Genomic DNA, 26512 nt, shown 5'->3' with positions numbered 1-26512 from the left:
AGCCAATGGCCACTGAAGTCAATGAGAAGCTGACCACTCAAGTCAGTGGAAACTGGATCAGGACCATATGGAGCTGTGTTGTGGCTCCCTAAACCACATCAGATGGTCAAGGTGGCAGCTCTATTTGCAATTATTATATTTAAGACACACACAAAAAAACAGGGATGCATTCCTTGTAAACAGAGGCAGTGAGTAGCACTTTCCTAGTGCACAAGAAACTACAAAGGCTGCTGACTTTCCCCTCTGACCCCCTCTATATCCTTCAAAAACACACACAAGGGCTCTGCACTTGAAAGGTGATGCCACAGCAATAGTAAATCTCCCTGTCCCAGGCTGGCCTCTCCCCCAAATGACTGCATTCAATGTCAGAGCCTTGTAAAATGCCTGTGTGCTTCAGACCAAACACTGATGACTTGTTTTTTCTGCTTAGATTCTAAGATTTCCAAAGTTCTTTATGACATCTACAACTTGCTGGGTATTTCAGATGCGCACTCACATCCGTATCTCCTGCTGTACTTCACTGCAGGGCAAAAATACTCGCCACATTTCTGGACTCTATCCAGGAAGGCAGACTAATAGAAAATGTGAGCACTGAAGGCTGCTCCCCTGTGTCCTCAAAGGACTAATGCTCGCCATGGGGCCTGTTGGACACTGAAGAGTGCAGTTTAAATAGACGGAAAGTTAGAGAGGCTTTCTGATAGTTTGGTTCTTTCTATGCAGAATTGGGATTGGAAGAGGAAAGAATACGGAGACTTGCCTACATCTCTTCTTTACTCAGCAGAACAGCATTTTTCGGTGGAACGCAAAGTCATAAGGAAGTTTCACACCTTGGTTCAGGCCTTAATACAAAGGCTCACTACACTTTATAAATAGACACATCTGTACAGAAAGAGAGGCACTCAAATGCAGACAGCAGGGACAAGCTTTTTAAAAAACCAAGGAGAATTACAAAAAAATCCCAAACATTTCTGGCTATTTTCCAAAAGTCCAAGCCCTTTTATGCTATTTCTGGAAGCGTCCTTGTCCCCTATCGATTCTGTGTAACACGTCCACATGGTACTAAGAGAAATTATACCACACGGGTCAATATTCTGCTTCCAAAACGCATGTCGCAGGCTGCTCCACTCTTGTTCTAGTAACGGCATGACAAGTGCGGGAACTATGCACTACTCGAGGGCAGAAATGGTACCAAATCCAGCAACTGCTCGATCACATTCTAGCAGCTTTAAGCAAATGCCCCTTGCTCCTGGCAACGCATACTGCCCTCAGCTTGCACACAGCCCTGCACAGCCAATTCTGCAGCCCCCTGCTGGTGAAGGCGGTAGTTAGAAGAAATCAGATGCCTTTCGTCTTTTAGGGAGCTGCAGCAGGTTGTCTGTGATTGAAGCGGGATCTTGTGTTACTGGAGTCTCGGAGACAGTCCTAGGAGGTGGGGTGCTAGTGGGTGTGTGTGACCCTCCTGCTGGGGTCTTGTAGCCAGGGGTTCCTGGGTGTGCTGGAGAAGGGGTATAACTGGCTCGCAGGGCTTTGTCAGTGTATTTGCTCGCAGTCCTATTTACGAGTCGCTGCAACGCTGGTGACATAGCTGGACTCAGTCCTTTTGGAGTGAGGCTGCAATAGAAGCAGAACAGTTTAAAAAAGGGCTTTTTAAATAAAAAGCGATGCTGTGGGTCAGGGTACACAGAGCACTGAATAGACACAGCACCTGCCAGGCCTTCAAATTCTGACTCGCACACTCCCTTCTCCTTCCACTCCCCCATCACTTGAATCATTCAGAGCACAGCTCAGGACAGAACCTGGCCATTCTGCTCTTCTGGCAGCAATGCCTGAACTCTCTCCCCTCACTTGTGTGGTTAAACCTCAGCCCCGCTATCTCCCTCTCTGGTTAATGGCAGGAGCGCCCCGTATGCGAGCAATGCTCCCTGGCCTTTTCTTTGGGTCCATTGAGTCCTCTCCGTCCCCACCACAAACCATCAAGCCCTGGAACTTCTCTGCCTTTTGTGATCAGTTGGGGCACTTACCCTCCTGGAGCAAGGGCACTTTGGCCTGGGAGGAAAGTTCCCAAAGTACCCGCCTCTCCACCATACTGCCAAGAGCCTTCTCCTAGAAACTGGGCTTATTCACATCTAAAGTCTCTTCCCAGCTTGAGTGTATCCATTCTTGCTTCTCAAAGCCCCTCCTTCTCCTGATCCTTGTACTCCTTCTCCTAACCCAAATGCCTTTCCGCTATGCATGCTGGCTTAACTCTTACTAGACAGCACTTGCTATCCTCCCCTACTGCCAGGGCCAGTTTACTATGGAGAAGTCTCACTTGGCCAAGTTTTCCGTGACTCTTCTTAATGCTTCCTGTTTCTTTGCTCGGTTTTTAGCAGCCGCCTCATTGGCCATCTTGAGTCCTAACCGCTCTCTGCGTCCAGGCTCCAGGATCTGTAAATACAGCAAACCAGGTAAGTCTCCAGGCTGCTAACCAGTCACATTCATAGCTGGAGTCCAACCCGTAAGGATCTACATTAAGGATGGGAGGGGAAGGGAGCCCACTCTCGGCTTTGCTGCCATCTGAACAGCCAAAGGCAGTTGAAGAAACAGCAGGATCTCCAAGCTGAAGATCTGTGTAACAAAAGCGGTAAAACAGTAACTGCCTCCTTGGCTGAGCTGAACTCTGGCATTTGCTTCAGCTGTCTCCCCTGAACAAAATGCATCACCTCTGTTTTACCTTAGCTCTCATCCAAACCCCAATCATTGCTAAGCTCTGGGAAAACCAGCCAACTGCACTGCCCAGGTCTGACAAAACAAACACAGAAAAGTTCCATTGCTGCTACCTCAGGAATCACACCCAATGATCCTCATTGTCTCCAGGTAGGGAATGGGAGACGTCCTGCATTTAAGGTGAGATGCAACTAGTAGAGCCACGCCACTTCCCCAAACCTCACTGGACTCAGATGTCTCAGCTGGTGGTGATGTGCCAGCAGGACCAGGCTGGAAGGAAGCCACCCAGCAGGGAAAGTTTTATTTAAGGCTCCCTATCTACTTATATATCAAATCACAAAAATGACACACCCTCCTCTTCTCCAGACTCCTGGAGAACCTCAGACTATTCGACCCCCAACCTCAGGATGCCTGGGATGGACCACGAGCACTAGGTAGCTCATAGCCAGAGCATTTTATCCAGCTAAACTCTACCCACAGGACCTAGATAGCAAGTACCACATCCCAGTCATAACTCTTACAATAATAAATGTTAATCTATTAATGACTCCTCCCCTCCCCCACCACCCCAGTCCATCCCCCCAAAAGATCTGCGTGATGGATTCTGACATGGAATACCTTAAAGGCTGGTCCAGGTGTCCTGTCCACATATGGCGTTTCTGACCCATCTACTCGTAATGGGGTGCTCTCTATCTCACCCCACGTCATAAGAGGAGAGTCGTTGACACCTAGCAACAAGTTAAGAGGAGTCAGTCTGGAATGCAAGACATTTGTAGAGAGTGCAACATGCAGAATGTATGCCCTCTGCCCTAACACAGGGGAGGTCTTCTCCCCACAACAGTAAACAGAAGCTGGTTATGAAACAGCATAAATCACTGGTCACCCAATGGAACAGCCATTACTCCAGAGACAGTCATACTCACTATAGGAAAGAGACACCATCCCTTTAACAATAGCTAGAGCCGCAGGACAATTTCCCAGAGCCTGATCTGGTAGCTGGCTTGTCAGGATAAACAACAGGATCTTCCACCTAGCTGATTTCTGTTTTAGAGAATATTTATACCATGGAAAGGATCTGCACTGAACATGCCAGCTGCAGGCTTCGCCAGGTGCTGGAAAGGACACAAGGATCCCCAATCTTCAGTACGAATGATGAAAAATAAATGGTTGCAGGAAGGTCAGCATAAGATGAGTTAGCCCCCAGTAAAAACAGAGCCCATTAGATTCTGATTAAGTACCAGAGAGGTCATTATATAGAATCCACAGAGAGATTAATGATGTGGTTTGCCATCCAAACTACCTACAACCTGCATTAGAGCCGGGCACCAGGTGCTCTGAAGCGCTATCTTACTTTGCTGAAAAGATCCCACATGTTCAGGAAGGCTTCTCAACCAGCATGGATCCACTCCGCCTGCACCCATCAGCCCACCTGCATTCCCAGAGTTCAGGGCATTCACTCACCAAGAGCTTGGGGACACCCTAAAGGTGTCCCGACACAAGACTTGTGAATCTGACCCACACTGATCCAGGCTTGTTCATGACCCTCTTTCACATCAGTGCCGCTCCCGACCAAAACAGCCAGAGCTTCATCCACAGACAGAATCTGCCCTTCTTCCTTCAAATACTAAGCAGTCCTACCAACACCGAAGAAACTCACCCTGGATACTTCAGTCCTAGTCATCTTTCAGCCTGTGTCAAACCTCCCAATCCTGAGCAAGTTTACAAAGAAGCTAGCAAGAGACCAACTACTAGCTCATCTAACTGAGGCCAACGTTCTAGACCCGGCACAATCTGTATTCACACCAGGATACAAAATGAAACTGCTTTAGTGGCACTGCTGGATGATCTCCTGCTGTCGATGGCTAGAGAGCAGACTCACTCCATTCACATCCTCCTGAACTTCTCTGCAGTGTTCAACACCGTTGAGCATGAGATGCTATGATTTCACCTGAGAGGGGTGGCAGGAGTCCAGGGTAAAGTGCTAAAATGGTTTCAGTCCTTCCTGGAGGAATGCACCCAAAGAGAAGTGAAGGGAAATAGCACCCCCACTACTAGACCCCTCACTTGTGGGTTCTACAAAAGATCAATTCTCTCTCCAGGCCTTCTCAATATCTACATGCAGCCACTCGGTGAACTGCTCAACCGACATGGACTCAAGTGCCACTAACATGCAGATGACACACAGCTCTCCCTATCATTCATATCATACGTCCACATCACTAGCACCACGATGGTCCAGTGCTTGGCTGAGATCAGCTCATGGACGAAGAACAGTTGGCAGACCCTGAACAAAACACAGGTGATGCTGGTGCGCAGTGAAAGGGATTTTGAGGAGTTTGCAGCCACGGTGCAATCTCCTTTGATTGATGCAAAATTGGTCATGTCAGTCCACAGTCTAGGAGGACTCTTGGGTTCCTCAGTGACTCTGAACTCTCACAAAGCAACAGCTGCAAGTAATGCTTTCTACCATCTCTAGCTGGCTCTGTACCATCCTGGCAGACAAAGACCCACCCTCAGTTATTCAGGTCTTCATCACTGCTCGGCAGGACTACAGCAATGTGATATACCTGGACATGAAACCGAAACTCCAGCTAAGACAAAACACTGCAGCACATCTCCTCAGAAGCACAGGTTGCTGCAAGCACATCACACCTGTCCTCCGCTCTCTACACTGGCTTCTCATAGAATAGTCAATCAATTTCAAGGTCTCAGACCATATCTTCAAAGCGCACCATTGCCTGGGTCCAGCTTATCTAAAAGACCGTCTAAAGCTCCAGGCCAAAGACCGTGGTGGACAGCTTCGCTGCTCTGGCACAATGAAACTCTGCACGACACGGGTAAAGCTTGTGGGTGCAGGAGACGGACCCTTCTCCCGGGGTGGCCCAAGACTGTGGAATGAATTCCCTCCAGAGCTGAGGACTATCACAAACCTCCCCACTTTCCACTTCAAGTGCAAGGCGCATTCTTTGGACAGGCCTTCTCCAATATAAGCACGTAGCAACCAGTATATTTATTTAACCATAAAAATAAAATAAAAAAGCCCTCTCAAAACATAACCTTCCCCCACACACTTCTCCCTCTGGGAAGAGGACGACAGAATAAACAACACGTGACAGATGTGCTTAGAGCACTCAGCTACTTCAGTGATGAGTACTGTATAAAAACAAAATCTATATAGACTAGAACTGCGAGGGGGGGGGGCGAGGGGGAGTAAATGTCTGTGAAATGCTTTGAGATCCTTGGATAGAGGCACTAGAAGGACGATCACCACCAGCAAGTTACAAGTGCCGTGCTCCCCTCAGAGTTCCCATAAGCCTCTCCTAGGATGATCTAGTCCATTCAACCCGAGTGCAGCGAAGCAGCATACAGCTCTGAGCGCCTCCCGAGCCCAGCATCGTTTGTGTCTTTGGACTGAGATTTAACAGAACACTAAATTGGCATATTCTCTACCCCCGAGACTCATCGGCTCAGCAGGCATGTAGACTGGAAGTCAAAGCTGCTTGATTAAAGAAGCATTGACTCCTAGGGTGGAGTTTACATCAAAAGGTCAGTGGAACAGGTCAGCATTGCAAACTACTTTGCTTTTACATCAGAGCAAAAAAAGTCTCTTCTTACCAGGGGCAGGAGAGGGGGTGGCCACAAATCCATATCCATTCACTTTTGGAGACTCCTGGGGGATCAGCTCCTTCCCATCTGGCCCTACTTTGCCCTGTTTGTACTAGAACAGAAAAGTTGGCATCAATCAGGTGCATTTGGAGAAAGCAGCCAATAGGCACATTCACCACGTTCAGTTCTCATAGCTCATGCACCTCTCCCAATTAAGGGTATTTCGGTCACAAGCGTGTCCTGTCTGTAAACCAACCTGGGCATTGAGGGCTGCTGCCTGCTGGAGCTGGGATTTGCTCACAGCCTGGCTGAATGGATCTCTCAGAAAGCGGGTGTTTCTATGGACAACTTCGCGAGGCTTCTTAAACACGTCATCCTCATCGGGCACACCTGGAATGGCAAGCCAAGTCATCAAGGAAAGGGCTGTGGGGCCCACTAACAGGCAGGCTGGCCACACACACAATCTCCGTGGTCAGTACACGGTTCTGCAAGACGCAAGGTACAGATGCAATTGTATTTTGCCATTTCCATCCATTTCAAATCAAGTTCACACTAATGCCCTTAGGTGTCTAACCTACCGCCTGAAAAACAAGGACAAATCAAGGCTACCTTAGAAAAGCAAGAAACACACAAGAGCTCCCACATTTCACATGAAGGTTATTTACCGTGCATTCATGGCTGAAAAAGGCATCTAAGCCCAGTCTGGGATTGTTAAAGGATCCCGTTGCCTTTCAGACGGCAGCCAAGGGGCCAGCAAACCCCACGTATACACAACTGAGCAGGACGGCAGGAGGAAAGAGGGGAACTGAAAGTGCTCATTAACAAGACAAAGCCAATAGGAGAGGAGCTATGACTCCTGAAAACAAACACCCAGTGCAGCGTGGGGAATGAGCGACAGGATGACAAATGGCAGCCAGGGCAAAACGACGCTGGAATGAATGAAACTGAGCATATCCCCGCCGTGCAGAAGGAAAAGCTGCAAAGTGCAATCTTACCACAAGGACAGCAATTCAGGCACCCGAACATGTGTTGGGGAAAGCAAAGCTGAAATGCAGGTGCCGGGTGGCATCCGCCCACCTGAATCAGTGCATGTTTCCAAATCTGCTGATGCCTCTTAAGGGGACAGTTTGCTTTACCTGGTGGGTAATACATCAGGGAATTCTGAGCCTTGTACTCCCAGGTCTCCACGCCAGCTTTCCCGCTCTCCAGTGCCTGCTGCTCTGCTGAGGGAAGTGCCAGATTCTCAAGTCGTCGCTGGAATCAAAATTTAAAACAAAGCCTGAATTTCAGATTCTCATTTCAGACTGAAAATCAGCTTGATAATTCATCTGCTTGTTGCTCTGCTTTTCAGCTCTTACTTCTTCTGTCTTTCAGAGGAGAGCAGTTCAGAGATTGGATTTATTTGAAGAGACCAGAGACAACTGCTATAAAATAAGATATGAAGTTTAAAGGAAGAGGTACAAATATTAGCCCTGGAATGGCTTCTTGCATTTCTGTACCTCTCTTCTGTACCCTAGGCTGACTCAATCACACTCTGGTGTGTCGGCTTTTTAACTTTGGAATCAGATATTTTGAGTGGACAGGATGTATACGGGGCTACAAAAAAAAAAGTGCACATTATTTATTAGAGAATCTTTGTAAACTTAAATTACACAAAGCTCTTTGAGATTAAATGCTGCGCAGTCCTCTAGAAATCCTGACAGCAGAGCTCCCACCCCAGTAACAGCTTCCCCCTCCCCAAGTCCCATAAAACTTTATTAACTAGACAAGACACTTTTCAGTGTTTCCTGTCATATTTAACACACTTCATATCAGCAACAGAGGATTCTGAATGCCAATAATCGAAAAAGAACCAGAATCTGTCTGCCAAGAATAAGGCATTGACAGATGAACACGAAGAGCTGTTCAACAGCTCGCTAAGGGATGTTGTCAACAATTCTGACATTTGCGCTAGACAGCGCTTCACGTTTTCAAAGCTCTGTATAACATATATCCTCAACACCCCTGGTGTACGTCAATATTATCCCCAGGCTGTAGATATGAAAAACAGAGCACAAAAGGGTTTAGTGAGTTGTCAAATGCTACAGCAAATTGGGGCAGAGGCAGGATTAAACTCCGGAGTTCCTAGCTCACTAAGCTAGATCTCACTGCCTCACGCACACACAACTCAAAAGCAAGCAGTCAGTGTTGTGTCCTTGATGCACCACTGGGAATAATTCAAACAGTCACATCTCTAGAGACAAGGAACAATCACAACGGGTTCAAGTGGGACTCAACAACAGAAGGGAACTTAACACTCTCTCTTCTCCCGTCAAAGGCAAGGGAGAAACTTGAAATCATCTCTCTCCTTTGGTTAAACAGAAGCCAGCCCTTGCCCACAGTACTATGTTAGAAAAGCTCAGCTTTCAGGAGCCATTTCCCCACCTGGGCAAACTCCTCTTCTGCTTCATACAGCCAAGAATGCCTGGCCTTTTCCTTCTCTTTGGCCACTTCCATGATCTGCTCAAATGAAGCATTGTCTTCACTGGTGTGTTTTATTAAGAAGCTGTCCAGGCTGGGAAGAGTATCCTTACTCTGTTCTTTCTCCACTTCTCCTAGAGAGATGAGGGAATAAGTCTGAGGAAGGGGCTCACACTCCCCTTTCGGTAATGAGCAATGCCTGGTTATTAATCCCCCATGCAGGTATTTCCCCCGCCCCCGGTCCACTCTTAACTTGAGCATTGCTGAGGAATCTGTATCTAAAAATGAAAGTACATATGAAGTACAGAGCAGTAGTAGCATTGACTTGACTTACTGAAGGATCAGTGACCCTTTTCCACACCCATCCCCTTCAGGATCATTCGTTTATTCACGTTTAAGGACAATTCAGAAGTAGTTTGCTGCCAGATGACACGTCCGTGTTCATACTGTCCGGTACATGAATAGCTGTGCTCTTACCACCTTGCCCACAGGCAGAAACCCTTTTCTTGGGAAGCAATGAAGCTCTCACATCAGCGACGGTTATTGATCCATGCAGGCCCACATCCCACCCAACCTGTGATGGAGTTTCACTTAGAGCAGATATTAGAAAGGGCCACTTTAGCAGAAGGTTAACACCCGATAACATGCACAGCAGTATTTCCCCTCCTGCTGGAGAACCCAAATAAAGAGGATAGCCCCTTCCCTACCTTCCTCCGCAGCTCTGATCCCGATCTTCGGTTTGTTCAACAAGGAAGAGGTGCCTGGGTGCACTTCGGGTGTTTCGAATGTGGCTGGAGTAACATCTGCGCCAGAGAAATAAATCCCAGCATGTGTTACAAAACTGGGGAGCAGAACGTCATCACGTTACCCCTAGTGGATAAGCAAGAAGCTGCAGCCTCTTCAGGGGACCTGTCTGCCAGTACTCATTAGTTTTAGGTGACCTACCGATTGTGGCTAAGAGGAAGGAATTATTTAAATAGAGTTAGGGAAGGGTTTAAAATGATTTCTGTGTAAATCAGTTCCAACCACTGATTAAGTTTCTGCTCAACTAGATAACTGGTCCTAACTCCTGCTGGGCACCAATGGCAAGATTCCCATTGATTTCAGTGGGGGGCCGGGAATGGGGGGGGAAGAAGACTGCATTCTAAGCATTCTTTATTTTATCTGAAACAATGAGAAATAAAAGCAGGCAATGATGTGTGTTTCATGACAGCCTTCACGCAGGGCAATGCCAGGGACTGCCAGTCACAAACGGCAACACCAATACCATGGGGAGGGAACCCATTCAATGATACACGTCCTCTGCCACAAACTGGCAAGTTCCCACTAGTGCAGCAGCTGCGCCTTTGCGAGCAAACACCCCAACTCCATAGCAAGAAGTCAACCAAGGGCTGAGTTTTACTGTGGGGAAGCCTGTGAATTACCCAGCATGAGAGTTACATGCCAACATGGGAAATAGCATCTAAAACCAGGCTGAAGGAGGGAGGGAAGGAAATTAATCCAAAAGTAAGTCAAAAAAAAAAAAAAAAGAAAGAACCCCCCCCCCCCCCACACACACACACACACACACCCCACAAGCCCTGTCAATGGCACGCTCACTTAATTGAAATAGTCTGAGACACAAACAGATTTTGTGCAATGGATCTAAAATAAATAAATACGTTGCACGTGTATTCTGCCCAGCACATATTTCTTGCCTACAAGCATCTTCACTATAGCTTACAGTGTGACTTGGTGTTTGCTGGCATATTTTGTCACTGTACATCCCTCTGTTCATTGCATGCTGCTTCCTTGATCTCTTACTGATGCTAAACAAGTTCTTACCTTAAAATGCTTTTAAACGTTTTAAAGCTTGTACTGGGTTTATTTTTAAAGCAATTCCTGAAATAGAAGCAGGAATCAACCAGTACAGTGGAGGCCTATGACATGAATCTCTGATAATCAGGCCATCTATTTCCACTGGAGTGTGTTAATTAAGAGGATACCCCATTGTATTAAATAAAGCTTCGTAGCAGGATTCAGAAGAGGGCGTGACATAACAAGACTATGCAGAGTTATAATAGCAAGGATTAAAGAGACAGCTGAGAGTTTCCAAAGAGACATAACACCTCATGTTTCAGAGCACAGGGGGACCTCTAACAAATGGGAGTTAAGAAGAAGTTTCCCAGTGGGCTGGTTATTTTATAACCGCTCCTCTACATGGTTCCTTTACCCTTCCTATAAAGCAGCTGATACCAGCCACTGTCAATACACCATTGTGTCATCCAGGCTGGTAACTCCCGTGCAATAGCTACTTTTCCATAATTAAGATCAGAAGGCAGCTACAATGTTCGATTCTGTGCCTTAAATAAGTTGGGTTCCCAGTCACTCAACAACAACAATTTACCTTGCTAGCATAAAACAATCCATAAAAAGTGACAAAAAGACAGTAGCGCTTCGTATCTTTTACTTTATGACACACAGCCACACTAATAGCCTGACCATGAAATCAGCCACCCAAGCGCCGGCCCTTACATGGTGCAGGTGACTCCCTGGACCATTTCCCCAACGAGGAGCCAAATTTGATAGCGATTTGTCTCATTTTCTCTAAGTCGCCACTTTCTTCAGCCTCCAAGTATTCCTTCTGAGCACGTAACTTCTCAACATCAGGAAAGAAATCCCTCTGAATAATTTTCTCCAAACTCTATAATTAAAGAGAGAAAGAACAAATGATTCTAAGCATACCTGGCAAGCAAGAAAAAACAAGATCAGTTTGGGGAAGCTTTCTTGGAAGGGGAAAAGGATTTAGGGTTCCGTGAAAGGCCTTGATTGACTGCAATGCATGACTAATACCGAAGTCCTATTTATCCACAAGAGGTACCACAGATGCACAAACAATACCAGTGCTGGCTTCCCAGACATTGCCCCAGCAGCAGGCTCGACTATGATCTAGAGCAGTGGTTCCCAAACTTTATTTGCTGAGTCCTCCTGTGGAGATTCATGTTCCATACATGCCCCCCGCTTTCTACCCTTTGTTGCATCCTATTTGGCCCTGTATAACAACCCAAGATGAAAAGGTCCACATACAGTTAACCTGACCTATTTGGCTCCCTCTGGCAGATTTTTCACGAAATGTTGTTACATCTACCACCTTTAATTTTGAAGGATCCCAAAATACTCTGCGAAAAACATTTATAAACATATACTGTATAGGTGTCACATTATACAGTGCTGAAACGCAGCCAGCTCTGGTGCAAAACCCAGCAATTGCAGAGCAGTGCACTTGCACGGTAATGTTACACTGCAATCTTGGACAGGAAACAAACAAGAATCTTATGGCCACTATAATTAAAAAGTATCAGAGGGGTAGCTGTGTTAGTCTGTATCCACAAAAACAACTAGTACTCCAGTGTAGGGTGACCAGATGTTCCGATTTTATAGGGACAGTCCCGATTTTTTCTTATATAGGCTCCTATTACTCCCCACCCCCGTCCCGATTTTTCACATTTGCTGTCTGGTCACCCTAGTCCGGTGGCACCTTAAAGATTAACAGATTTCTTTGGGCATAAGTTTTAGTGGGTAAAACCACTCCTCATCGGGGGGAGGGATAGCTCAGTGGTTTGAGCATTGGCCTGCTAAACCCAGGATTGTGAGCTCAATCCTTGAGGGGGCCACTTAGGGATCTGGGGCAAAAATCAGTACTTGGTCCTGCTAGTGAAGGCAGGGGGTTGGACTCAATGACCATTCGAGGTCCCTTCCACTTCTAGGAGATAGGTATATCTCCAATTTATTGTTGTTGTTATAATTAAAAAGAGATTGGGGAAAAAAATCTTCCCCTTCATTTTTCCTCTGTTTACTGTGTATTAGGGAGCACCTTGTACACCATCAGTTTCACCCTTCCCTGTGTGGTCAGTGTTTTCCCCAGCTGGTGGGATGGGTTCTCCACCCAGGAGCAGGGTTAATAAGTTTTAAACACAGAACAGTGGGGCTGTATAGCCACCCACGTTGACACAGACGGGTCGGGGTGTCTGAAACCACGTTCCCCCTTGTTCTAACAATGTTCTGGGCAATGCTGAGTGGTCAGGGCCCCTTTTGGGGAGAGGCACAAAGCGTGGCTTCCAGACCCACGGTTTGAGCCACAGTGGGGGGGACCCGATCGGGGTGGGGGGGAGATATCACTCACTATGTCAGCCTTCCCGCCCTCCCCCTTCATGAATAGGGCAAGCTGGGGCTGCCTCGCAAGGAAAAGGAGATAGGACCCAACTCACACTGACCCTCGGACCCCATCTGCAGTGACTGACCACTCCCCACACAGCCTACCTACCCTCAGACAGCCCCAGCCTCCCTCCCCAACCCCAAGACAGGCCTGGCCTCCCCCCCCCAGACCACCCCCCCTCTTCCCCCTCAGACAGCCCCAGCCTCCCTCCCCAACCCCAAGACAGGCCTGGCCTCCCCCCCCAGACCGCCCCCCCTCTGTTCCCCCCCCAGACAGCCCCAGCCTCCCTCCCCAACCCCAAGACAGGCCTGGCCTCCCCCCCCAGACCGCCCCCCCTTTGTTTCCCCCCCCCAGACAGCCCCAGCCTCCCTCCCCAACCCGACCGCCCAAGACAGGCCTGGCCTCCCTCTCCAGAGCGCCCCCCCTTTGCCGCCTCCCCACCAGACAGCCCGGCCCCCCTCCCCAACCCCAAGACAGCCCCAACCTCCCTCCTCACAGGCAGCCCCCCCTTTGCCCCCCCAGACAGCCCCGGCCCCCCGTGCCCGGCCCGGCCCGATCACCTCGATGTAGCTCTCCTCGTCCAGGATCCTCTTACGGCGCTTGGGGGGCTCCTGGGCCGCTTCCCGCAGCACAGCCACGGCGGCCCCGTCGGCCTGCAGGGGCACCAGCGCCAGGGGCGAGGCGGCGGCGGTGACGGGAGCCCCCGGCTCCTCCATGGCGCCAGGCCGAGGATCGCTGTCAGCCAGGACAAGGGGGCGTCCGCGGTTTCTCGGGGCAGGAGCCGAGGCGGCCAGGATCGGTGAAGGGTGGTGGGGTGTGTGTATGTGGAGGGGGGTGTTAGCCCTTCCCAGCCACCGTCGCAGCGCGCTGCTTGTTGGGACTTGTAGTTTTCTTTTAGCGCGCGAGTCCCGCTTCCGGGCGCTAGCAGCGCCGCCGAGAGGCGCCTGGCAAGCCTAGAGCGGCGGGCTAACGGGAAACCACGGAGAGCGGCTAGCGCGTCGCAACGGGAGAGCGCTCCCCCTGCCGGCAAGGAGGAGGAAGGGCGGCTAAGGACGCAAGCGCGTCGGGGACGAGCAGGGGGCCGGCGGCTTGACCGCAGCGGGTTCAGACAATGGCAGACTGACCCCAGACTGAAGCGCGAGGCTGAATACAGGGATGCGCTGCCGAACTTGCAGAGTGGGTTTATTGAGTCTATAGATTCCCTGCAGCTGGCCTGCAGATACTCACCCTAGCATGCCCTTGTTTCTGAGCAATAAAAACCATCCACCAGAGTGAAGGGAACACACCCCAGATTCCTGCCAGAAACACACAACTGAAAGTGAACGTAACACAGTAGTGTATTTATTTATGTACTGTCTTCCTAAGTCACAGATGGCAGAAATTACTGCTTGGAAGTACTGCACTGGTGCTAAATACCCAGGCAGGGCAGAATTCAACTTGTATTTTTTCATAAATTTTGATGGAAAATATCAATGTTTATTTTTAAGCCTGTTCTCTATTTTTATCCATTTCAGTTTCCACAGCTACACAACATTATGGTTTTAAGCTATTTTATTTGGATCTATTTACATTTTCACAGCTGCAGGAAGTCTGGAGGGTCAAACAATCATTATTTATTGACAGAAGACACTGAGATATACAAAGTTAAAACTTTACAACCGTCAAAACACAAATTGTCCGCGTCACATGTCAAAATATACAAAGAAAATATTCTTAAATTAAACTTAAGTTCTCAGGCAGCATTTTCATTCGCTTTATCCAGATGTAATTTTTTATTATTATCAATGGATATATTTTTTCATTGACTTGTATGTGTTCGGTGAAATTGACATTTACTGATAATCGAATCCTGCCAAGCCTATATATATCTTTGAAAAGATAAACATTGCATTAATGTTTAATTCGTGCTTTTCAGGTAGTTCGCTTGGGGAAAACAGATTAGTATTATTTTGCCTGTGTGTGTGTGTGTCCTATCCTAAAACAAGATTACAATTCCCAGCGTTCAAACACTGGATATGTTATCCCCTAGCCATGCCCCACACCCTGGCCAGCGCTCCCACGTTTCAGGGCTACGCTGTTCAGCTGCAGACCCCCAGTAGAGCACATTCTCCACCAGAATATGGCATCACTCAGGATTAACTCAATACCCTTGTGTTGAAAATTCTACACTGGCGTGTGGCTCTTGGTGTCAGCCCTGCAGCACAGAAGGAAGGGAACGATGCTGTGGAAGTGCAAAGTGTTATTTACAGTGACAGAATCTTTGTGGACTTAAATTAGTAAAGTTACTACTTTTGTGAGGAGCATCGTGTTTGGCAGGCTCGATGCCAGGGCTCCAGTCCCAGTAACAGCTGTCTCCCCCGTACATTTATTTATGAATCTTTATTTTACAGACAGCTTGAAAAGAACTCCAGCAACATTTACTGCACACACACACACACACACACACACACACAATTATCATGGAGGGATCCAAGTCTAAAAATGAAAGGGAATCTGTCTGCAAGGAATAAAACAGAATGGGGATGGAAATCAGGAACGATTCTTCAAAAGCTGACTGGTCTTGTAGGACATGGCCAATTATCATCCTTAGAGAGACACGGTGGGTGAGTTAATATCTTGAGAGACAAGCTCTCGCCAGCAGAAGTTGATCCAATAAAAGATATGACCTCACCCACCTTGTCTCTTTAATATCCTAGGACTGCTATGGCTACAACACTGCAAACAGTTATCATCCTTAGCGCTTACACAGCAGGTGGGGCACCACATAGATAGTTCTGGGGCTGAAACTTTCCTCCGTGTTGTTGTTGTGAAGCCCAATGCACCACTCCAGACCCCAAAGCAAGGTCTTAGTGCATGAGAACCGGAAAGTGAAACCGACGGATCTAGTTTAATTATCCAAGCTGAGTGAAACAAAATAAAAGGGAAACAACCAGCTTCTCTGGTGAAATACGCCCTTCTATCAGTAGACACTCTAGTAGCTACCCATAGCAGCAGGGGCTGCTTTTCCTCTGCAGTTCTACAGTTTAGTTTTCATTTCTCTTTTGCCATCATGTTCGGGGTTGGCAACTGCTGTTGCCCCATTCTGGGTAACCCAACCCACACTGCGAGCAGAGCAGCTGCGGAGTGGTCCCTCATGGAAAGAGAAGATTGCTCAGTATACAAATGGCCTTGTGTGCACTAACAACCAACTGTACTACAGCCATGAGTGAGCACAGGTTAGTTGAAGTTGTTAGTTTGAAAGCACTAATAGTACTTTGATGCCCCCTACTCTGTACATGAATTTATTTTGAAGAATGCAAATAGAGCCTTTGTTAGTTTGTTTAAGGAATGAGTTGTGTAATGAATCAGTGTCCACCTTGACCCTGAAATGCAACTGTAGACACCATCATGACAGTGTAAAAACAATCAGAGGGGGAGCCGTGTTAGTCTGGATCTGTAAAAGCACCAAAGAGTCCTGTGACACCTTATAGACTAACAGACGCATTGGAGCATGAGCTTTCGTGGGTGAATCCCCACTTCGTCGGATGCATCACCCACGAAAGCTCATGCTCCAATACATCTGTTAGTCTATAAGGTGCCACAGGACTCTTTGCTGCTTGTAAAAACAATGTAAACCCCAGGCCATTATCCAGTATGGTCTCCGAATCTACTTTATAACAACAAAACAGGCACAACGCTATCTGTACAGGAACAAAGACAAGATGAGAGAAATCTTTCTCCGTCATCCACACATGCAGCTACAACACTAACGTTGGGGCAAGCGCTATCCCCGCCTTTGGCATTTGGCAACTTTTCAGCTTAAGCTTTTGAGGAACATGCCCTGCGACTCGTTTGTTGTATTTGTCACGAGATGAACTTTTTTTGGATGAAAAAGCTAAAGACTTGAAAATACAGCACCTCCCTTTCCCTGCCCTTTACCCCATCGAATCAGGAGATTCCCTCACTGCTTTCCCCCTCCAGCCCCGCTCCTCTTCCATCTGTCCCACCTTGCTGCAAACCCAGTGGATCAGGGCAACTGGTGCTTTTCACAGGAACCCTGTGAGCCTTTAGTGTCAGTCCCTTAGCAGTTCTCCTCCGAGGGTTTCTTGGTGCCTTGAAGGAGCAGAGCCGAAGCAGAAGCTCTTTTCTGATGCCTCCACTTGGCCCGTCGATTTTTAAACCAAACCTAGACATTTAATAAAAGAAATGCAACATTTATCTCCAGCCTCCATGAAACAGCCCAGCCCTGAAAGCAATTGGCATTTACAACTTTGGATTTTACAGCGTGATGGGAAGCACTAGGATTTGGCAGTATGCTCTACTCTGGCTGCTCCCGCACAGGTAACTCAGGACAAGAGCCACCTGAGGACTCCCTCCCTGGAATTCATGTTCAGTTACTTTCAAGGTGGGCAGGTGAGCCAGGAAGCCCAATGGTAAACAAAAGTGTTCTGCAGAACATGAAAATGTTTGAAAGCAGGGCAGTGACCGCAGAATTAAGCGGTGTGTGCGTGAGAGAGTGCCTGTGAGTGTGTCAGGCCATAAAAACAATGGGTGAGTGTTCTCCTACACACATCCATTGTGTCCTGGCCTTATCCTATGGCTTACGGAATTTACAATGTGTTTTTTCAATTGCACTTTGAGGTGCTACATCTGCAGCCCCCTGAGGGAGCATAAAAACCGCTCCTGAACCAGATTCCTCTTTATTTTTTTTAGTAAACGGGGCAAAAACTGTTTTGATCTCTGTAGTGTGGAAGAATCTCACCTCTACTCTCTCCTCCTTCAAGTGGATGCGGTTGGCCAGGTGCTCTCTGGTGATAACATCTGGGTACTGGTTCTGGTTGAAAAGTGCCTCCAGGGCCTGTAGCTGATCTTCAGTGAAGATGGTCCGGTGCCGGCGGGTCCGCCTTTGGATCTGGTGGAAGGTCTGCAGCTCATTCTGGCTCCCACGAAGATTCTTACACGCTCTGGCAGTGGGATGAATTAGCCTCATGGGCCAGGGGAACCTGGTGTCTAATAAAAGGAGAGTTAGAATTTACCAGTTTGATTACAGAATCAAAACAAACTAAGCGCTCTCTGGAGAAAGGCCGGCCCCGCTTCAATTCCATGTAGGCCGAAGTTGGGGCTGCTATGGAGGCAGCATACTCAGACTCTGCTTGAACCCCTCTGGGTGACTCATGATGGATCAGCATTGACTGGCTTGGGACAGAGCCACATTCAGCCCCCTTGGATGAAATGAAAGCGTGGCTGCCATAATGTGAGGCCTGGGATAGGAGACAGCGATTGACTGGAATCCTCTAGGTTCCAGGAGAGGCAGAGAGTTGAAGAACAGAAGGGACCACCAGATTATTTAGTCTGACCTCCTGTATATCACAGGCCACCAACACCTCCCAGCACCTGCACACTAAACCCAACAGCTTGGAGGAAGGTATTCCAGCCCTCAGGATACTAGACGACTGTGTTATACAGGCAGAGAACAGGAGTGACTGAGGTGCACTAGTGCCTGAGGCCTCTGCAATGGCAGGGAAATGAGATGCACCCACATGTCCTAACAAGCAACCTGCACCCACACGCTGCAGGGGAAAGTGAAAAACTCCCAATGCCCTCACCAATCTGACCTGGGAGAAAATTCCTTCCTGACCCCACATGTGACAATCAGTTAGACCCTGAGCATGTGAGCAAGAACCAGCCAGTCGAGCACCTGAGAGACAGAATGCCTGGTGCCACCTCAGAGCCCTGGCCAGCCCCATCCAGTGTCTCCTCTCCAGCTCTGGGGCTGTCCCAGATGCTTCAGAGGAAGGAGACAAAAAGAAGAAAGAGGAAAAGACAAAAAGGATCCAAGGATTCCACTCGAGAAGGGTGAAGGAATTCTGGTGATGTTCTCCTGGTTTACTGCCCAGCTGCAGTATTGCCAACCACAAGCATTAAAATGGCATGAGTCAGGCTCCCAAAAACCATGAGACTGGATTCAAAGCTACAAGATGGTTTAATATAATAAATCTGGGATTCTTTTTATTTGTTTTGTGGTTTGTTAGCCTTCGGGATGCACTTGGACCACATTTCCAAGCTTTTCTCTGCAATCAGGGGGCAAGAAACAAACTTTTCTTTTTCCAATGAAAGGTGAGATTTTCACCGAACCTCCTAATTTCAGGAGCTGGGGCTTTAAGAAAAACACTCGAAGTCATGAGAGTCAGCAGCACTCCAGTAGGATCCCAAGATCCATTATAGCAGATCCACCCATACCCTTGCCACGCAACTCAAGGGTATATCCAAAAAAACTAACAAGATTGAATGAGAAGTCTCTCTCTCTCCCCCAGAATTCAGGAGGATTGTAGAGCGCTCTCTCAAGTAACTCTGCAGAACTCGAGTGGTATCAAAGGGGAAGGGGGAATTCCAGGAAGGGTCAGGAAAGACCTTCCAACCTGAGCTGGGGTTAACGCTGCCACTATGGGGTCCCATTAGGACCCAGACAGCAATCTCAGCGCATACACCAGTGTCTGAGGGCTGCTGGCCAAAAGCAGGCGGGGGAGGCAGTTCTTGACCTGTTTTTCGGAGGTTTGCAGAAACCTCCCTGTGAGGCAGATAAAAAGGAAAGCAACAGGAGAAATGGGAGCTGGCCCACAAAAAACAGTGACCCTGTCAGCTTTGCTTCCACACTGTGAAATGTTACCAGCTTCTATGGCTGATGCAGGGCAGTCCCTTCATCGCCAGGGGCTTTGGGTCTTTACCCCCAGAGAGCTGCACTGGAGTTTGTAAAGGCTAAGGGCCCTCTACTGCGAGATACTGAGCACTCTCAGCTTTCCCTGAGGTCACGGGGAGCTCAGAGTGCTCAGAGCCCTTCAGCCAGCAGTTGAGATGTCACAGGATTGGGTCCATGGTCACAGAAGGGTAAAGGAAAGAGACATCAGACTGGACAGCCAATGTTTGCCTTTGTGGTCATGATGGATTGTGGGACTGGCTAGGTTACAGCAAGAATCCACAGGTGGTTTTGCGGCCCTGGTAGGAAAAGACGGTGCCAAGTAATGCAGATTACACTAGCTTTTCACATCTGGACACTCATGTTGTGGTCTCAAGTGAAACGACTTTGGTAGTCTCCGTGCAATAGTCCATGGAGACTTCTCCGTAGCACAAACCAAACTCCGAATGTTATATGAAATTCAGAGTAAGTTCTCCCATGCTCACATTCAAAGTAATGGCACGAAACTGACAGTCATGGAGAGTAATGAGGAAAAAATGCCTTTTCCTTTGGTCTGAGCTTGTATCTGCCATCAGATCTGCAAGTCCATTTCGGAGGATGCTTACCAGTAAAAAACAGTTTAAACCCAAATGTGGGAGACTCCATCATAACTACTTGTAACTAAGAAATCTCTGCACGTCCTTTTTTCTTTACTGTGCCAGGAATTATACAACAGCTGTTCCAGAACTAACTGATATAGAAATATAACTTTTTTTTTTACATATAATGAAACGAAAGTGTTATTACTGAAGTCACTCCCCTAATAATGAACCAAATCCTGCGTACTTTACTAAAGATTTACTCACTGGCTACTTTTAGCCCAGTAATGGTGTTTAGCTCTTATACCATTCTCTTCATCTTCAAAGTGCTTTACAAATGATAACTAGCCATTTTAAAACTATGTTTACTCCGTAAAAATATAAAAAAATATTGCTAATAATCAAATGTCTTAAATGTATATAGCACCTTTTGTCCCAAAGCACTTGACACACTTAAACTGAGATACAAATGCTATACATGAACCACTTCATCCGCCCTGAAATGCAGCCACTCTTGCAGTGAACTACAGCAAACAGGCCCTGATTCGTCTAAGGACTTCAGCGTACTTAACTTTAAACACATGCTTAAATGCACATCAGTCCTGTACAAACCACAGGCTCAAGGAGCAATACCCAGCTGTAGCAGGGATGTAGTTTGGCAGAATCTAGTTACCTGAATTAGATCAACATCTCTCCTGTTGCAACGAATGCCATAGGTTCATTGATGACTATCAGAATTCAGGGCCTTCCTTCTTTATCTTAGAGAGCAGCAGCCTAGTGCCACGTTTAAACAATGTTGGGACGTTGATACAATACTGCCTCGGAAAGAAGTGTGCCAGCTACTGAATCACCTACATTATATCCTGCAACACACGCACTGTTCCTTGGAGCCCTGCGTCTGAGAACTGACCCTTCCCAACTTTGCTGAGGTTGAGGGCTAACAAAATCCCAGGGCATGATGACAGGGCTGCAGGCCACAATGCAGTAATGTCACTATAGTCCCAGGTTTTGCTACTTTACTGTGTTGGTGCCCTCGTGAGTGCCAACTGCAATGCCCCCGCGCCCTGCCCCCTATGGGATCCACACAATGACTCATAAAACAGGAGAATACTTACCTAGCCAATTTGAAGAATCCTGCAGGGAACGGGTGCTTGCATGAGAACAGCAACAGCAGCTGCACCCAGCAGCTTCCAGTTCTTCTTCTTCCTCCTCCTCCTCCTCCTGCAGAGAGCCAGCAGCGATGGCCTCCAGCCCACACAACCCCTTGGGCTCACAGTCCAAGATCCCCTGGAGACAGAACGGGACCAGAACCTGGGGGCTTCTCTCTGTTGGGCTGGAGAGAATGTTCTCGATGGTGAACGAGCATTGCTTCTTGAGGCTTCTTCTGCTGAGCTCTGTGTCCAATGGGGCTTCTGAAGACATCCTGTTCCCAGGACTGTAGTTGTGGCACTTGGCAGCTCACATTCAGCAGCTGAAAACAGTGGGGCTTGCTCTCTGGGAGAGACCAAACAGTGGCTCCCCAGCAAAAAGACGGCTTACACTTGGATGCTTTTTAAACCAGACCAGTGATGCCAGACAGAATTATTGTTTTGTCTTCTCTTTAAAGCGATTGTCATTCTTGCACCTGGGATTTTTATTGTATATATACCCATACATGCCTCCCCCCACCCTTCTAAGCTAGCTGCTTTACAACTGAGGCCACCCTAAGTTAATATATATATATAATCCCTTTGGAAAGAAAACCGTAAACCCCCCTGCGAATAAAATAAATTCTAACTAATCTTGGCAGCTTTGTGAGGGGTTAGTGTGGATCTAAGATTTAGCTAATCCTACAGAAATGACTCCGGAAGGAAATCTGATTTCTCCATCTCGAGTGTAGATTTGAAGGTGGGTATGATCTCCATTGTGTTGGAGCCTCCGATCCAAGGCAGGGGGAGAATAGCTGTTGTCCAGCCCAGAAATGGACCAGAGGATTAACTCCTTAAAAGAAGCAAATTATCCCTTTCTCTGGCCAAATGAAAGCTTGCCCATCAAAAGGAAACTGTCATATCATACAATATGAGCGAGGGAGGGGAGCTGAGCTTGAGGGACGGGAGGGGGAATCATTTTTAGCAGCAGTGCAGCCCTTTGCTAGGTGAGGACTCCCCATGACTGCTGATTTATTTTCTGCTCAGACCACAGGGAAATTGTATTTTTCCCCACTGTCCAAGTAATAACAATACTACAGATACTGTGTATGTATATAGTATGCTTCAGAGGAGGATCTCTACGTGCTTTATAAAAATTAATTAGGCTCACAACACTCCTGTGAGGTAGGCAAGTGATATGTAAAGGGCTCAACCACCCACCATTGAGGTGCAGCCACCTCTGAGCTGGAACTTGTCTGCTTTATCCCAGGGCATAGCCACACCACATTCGAGTTGAGAAGAAGTGAAGATGAATACTGAACTGCAGGGAGAATTTAGGGATCTAGACACTCCAGTCCCTCAAGTTGGGCCATGACACCAGAGTTAACATTCCATTCTTACAAAATATGCCATGGGATCGTTAATGACCAGGATGCAGTCAGAGCCTTATGTCCAGTATTGTCAACCATGAGCATTCAAAAATCACGTCACAGTCCCAAAAATCATGAGATTTTACAAGTATTATGTTTTGGGTTCTTTTTATTTGCCTTCTTGTTTTTGAGCCGTTGGGGGGAAGGTGTCACATTTTTAAGCTCTTCTCTGCAGTCCCGAGGGCTAGAAATTTTGCTTTATTAAATGAAAGCTGGGATTCTTACAAGATAACTTGGCTCCAGGAACTGACGGTTTAAGAAAAATGTCAACTATCGCGAGACTTGCAATACAATCATAAGAATTGGCAACAGTGTCTCATCTAAAAATAACACTGTCTGTAGCACTGTCTCCCCCAGACCATGCCAAGGCATTGGGTGAATAACAGCTAAGAGAAAAGAGTGCTACCTAATTAATTGTTTCTTGAAGGTCTCCCGTCTAGGTACCATCGCAGCATGCCCCATTTAGCTCATCAAAACTAATGGGATCAAGGCACAAGATATGGCCACAGACAATGAGCCACTAGTAGTTCTTTCCCAAAGTCTCTCTACTTTTTTCAGTATCACCTGTTACGCGTCAAGTGTTCTCTTTTCAGATGCTTCTGGCCCTACAGCTTGACACACAAGGCCAGGGATGGGATCCTGCCTTCATTTGGCCTTTTCACTTCCTAGAGTCTGTTGCACTTGGTCATGGATGGTGTCACTCTCTTCACACATCTGGAATTCGATTTGCTGTTCCATTCTGTCACATTAGCATTGGGGAGGGGATCTGGGGACTTAGTACTGTGTCAATGGTGTCAGATTAGGTCAACCCAAAAGGGTTAAGGCCCTTCTGTGGTGTGTTGTTGGCATGGGGCCTCATCACCAAACTAGGATGAGCCAGAGGGACTGGGGACCCTCAGTGTCATGTCAATGGTGCTGGAATCGTCAACCCAGATTAGGTCAACCCAGAGGTCAACTTAGTTACAGGACAATGCTGGAACTGTTGCTGCACAGCAGATGAAGCAGATGACAGATAAAATGGTCTTATTCTGGTTTTACTATTGGGAAACATGAATAAGCTGGGATCGAGAGAAAGTTAAAGGTGCTTATCCACTTAAAATTCTTTTTGGTCATTATGCAGCAATATAAAGTTACTTAAGAAATTGTTTTCTCCATCAGGATGAAACAGCTGTATAGATCTTCCACTTTCCATTTTCTTAGTCAGTGATGCTAGTAGGATCCTTATACGAACTGTTGAGCTGTATCTATGTAATTATACTAATCGAGCAGTTAACCAGGCCTCTCTGATCATTAGCTCTATAACCAAGTTCCTGTGTAACTCATTACTTGGTTTCAGTGTCCCTTTATTACTGCCTTTTCCAGTATAGGTATATTTCACCTGCCCTATAATAAATAAAAGTACACTGGATCACAAATATTCTCACTGCTTCACTCTCTCACTATTTCCTTCAAGTAAATATTAGCATAACCTCCTTTCTTCTCCTAACAGGACTCCCCCTGGGAAAAATAGCACCTTGCACAAGGTTTGATTAACATTTTGATCAATTTCCTTTTACATACAACTTTGATCCACCAAAACAAAATCTGTATAAAGGCCAGTTCCTTATATTTTTTCAGGCAATGCTATATGACGTCTTCCTATTGAGTGCCAATATTACAGTTCACTGACTCAAAGCAAATTGGGTAAAGGAGAACTCCACGTCTCAGATGTATTAAGGGTGGTTAATATGCTCTCTCCTGGCTGTCCTGTGACATATTTATGTGAAGGGCTGAAGAAATCCTCCCCTCACTCCTTAGATTCTCTTTTTCTCCTGCGTGGGGTGAATACATTTTCACTTACGAATGAACACCTGAACTTCTGGGTAATTCTGTATAACAGTAATTCACATTTCTGGGGCCATGTTTGTTATAGTGCACTTACATTACGGGCATCAACTTTTCGTTTTGAAATATTTTAAAGGCTCCTGAAGTGCAGGAAAACATTAGTGAGAGTGAGCAGCATATTGGTCAACAGTGCGGGGTCCATTCCTGCAGACCGAAGAGGCAGAGCAGAGTGTGCAGTACACAAACCGTTGAAAGATGGCGCCAAATGCAGACGGAAGCACAGGGATTGCTGGGATGTGAAGCAATGCATCATGGGGCATTGGGACAGGACCCAGGATGCTCCGTGACCCCCTCCGCCTTCCTACAACTCTTAGCAGCAGAAGAGGAAGAGATGCTCTGTGGGATAGCTGCCCAGAGTGCACTGCTCCGAATACCACTGCAAGTGCCGCAAGTGTGAACACACAATTGAGCAGGCAGCTAACAGTGTGAACACACAACAGCGGTTTCCCTTTAGCGCTCTTTGAGCGGCACTGTAACTGCCAACACTGTAACTCTGCCAGTGTAGACGTACCCTCAGAGTGAGTTTGTTCTGAACGGAGGGTTCCCCAAGAAAAAGAAGCCCACTAGCGCTACCCTGGGAAATCTCTCCATATTTGAGCCTCCTTGAGAGCCACTCCATCCACATACCTCTCTACTACCCATCTGTCTCCTTTCTCTCATCTAGCACCAACTTTCTCTCTGAGTCTCCTCACTATCTTATTGCTGACAGAGTGAAAACCTTCTTCTCTACCGCTCCTGATATCTCAGGAAGCCTCCCTATATCTTTCTGCCAATTGAGCCTCCCTTTCTTTTCAACTCTCACTAGAAAACACAGATCTTTCAGTGGTTTGAGCATTAGCTTACTAAACCCAGGGTTGTGAGGGGGCTATTTAGGGAACTGGGGTAAAAATCTGTCTGGGGATTGGTCCTGCTTTGAGCAGGGGGTTGGACTAGATGACCTCCTGAGGTCCCTTCCAACCCTGATATTCTATGATGTGATTCTAGGTATATAAGTATCTTTGTTCCTTTTCCTTTCTTTACCTCTTAATAGCCTTGTCCCTCTGCTACTCTGTACTGGAATCATGTATTATAAGAACTCTGTTCTATAATTCTGTAAATATACTGGGATTGGGGTGAGGGGAGAATTTCATTGTGCCCTTCTGACTTGGTCGGGTTTGTAATAAACGGAAATGATCAGGGGTATGGAACAGCTTCCAGCTGAGGAGAGATTAAAAGACAGGGACCATCCAGCTTGGAAAAAAGACGACAAAGGGCAGATATGATAGAGCTCTATAAAATCAGGACTGGTGTGGAGAAAGTGAATAGGGCAGTGTTATTTACCCCTTCACAAGCCACAAGAACCAGGGGTCACCCAATGAAATTAACAGGCGGCAGGTTTAAAATAAACATAAGGAAGTATTTCTTCATACAACACAAAGTCAACCTGTGGAACTCATTGCCAGGGGATGTTGTGAAAGCCAAAACTATGACTGGATTAAAAAAAAATTAGTTCAGTTCAGGTCCATCAATAGCTATTAGCCAAGATGGCCAGGGATGCAACCCCATGCTCTGGGTGTCCCTAAGCCTCTGACTTCTATATGCTGGCACTGGACGACAGGTAGGGTGACTAGACAGCAAATGTGAAAAATCGGGATGGGGTGGGGGGGTAATAGAAGCCTATATAAGAAAAAGACCCAAAAATCAGGACTGTCCCTATAAAATCAGGACATCTAGTCATCCTAATGACAGGGGATGGATCATTTGATAATTGCCCGGTTCTGTTCATTCCCTCTGAAGCACCTGGCACCGGCCACTGTCAAAAGACAAGATACTGGGCTAGATGGACCATTGGTCTGACCCAATATGGCCGTTCT

General features: G+C 47.1%; 2 protein-coding genes across 2 annotated transcripts; both read right to left on the bottom strand.

Annotated features, from left to right (window-relative positions):
• Positions 1–832: 832 nt before the first annotated feature.
• ESS2 (ess-2 splicing factor homolog) lies at positions 833–13928 on the bottom strand. Its single transcript, XM_044990533.1, has 10 exons — positions 13528–13928; positions 11287–11455; positions 9480–9575; positions 8737–8906; positions 7449–7566; positions 6569–6702; positions 6322–6424; positions 3325–3434; positions 2312–2427; positions 833–1611 (listed from the first exon to the last, which is right to left on the bottom strand). Exons 1-10 carry the CDS (start codon positions 13681–13683, stop codon positions 1326–1328), a joined length of 1458 nt encoding a protein of 485 aa, XP_044846468.1. The 5' UTR covers positions 13684–13928; the 3' UTR covers positions 833–1325.
• A 2604-nt stretch (positions 13929–16532) lies between these two features.
• GSC2 (goosecoid homeobox 2) lies at positions 16533–21640 on the bottom strand. Its single transcript, XM_044989765.1, has 3 exons — positions 21334–21640; positions 17709–17956; positions 16533–17132 (listed from the first exon to the last, which is right to left on the bottom strand). Exons 1-3 carry the CDS (start codon positions 21638–21640, stop codon positions 17028–17030), a joined length of 660 nt encoding a protein of 219 aa, XP_044845700.1. The 3' UTR covers positions 16533–17027.
• Positions 21641–26512: the final 4872 nt, after the last annotated feature.

Source organism: Mauremys mutica, chromosome 16, assembly GCF_020497125.1.
Source record: "Mauremys mutica isolate MM-2020 ecotype Southern chromosome 16, ASM2049712v1, whole genome shotgun sequence".
Classification (NCBI taxonomy): Eukaryota; Metazoa; Chordata; order Testudines; family Geoemydidae; genus Mauremys; species Mauremys mutica.
Note: the sequence above shows the minus strand (reverse complement) of the source record. Positions and strands in the feature narration are given on the sequence as shown.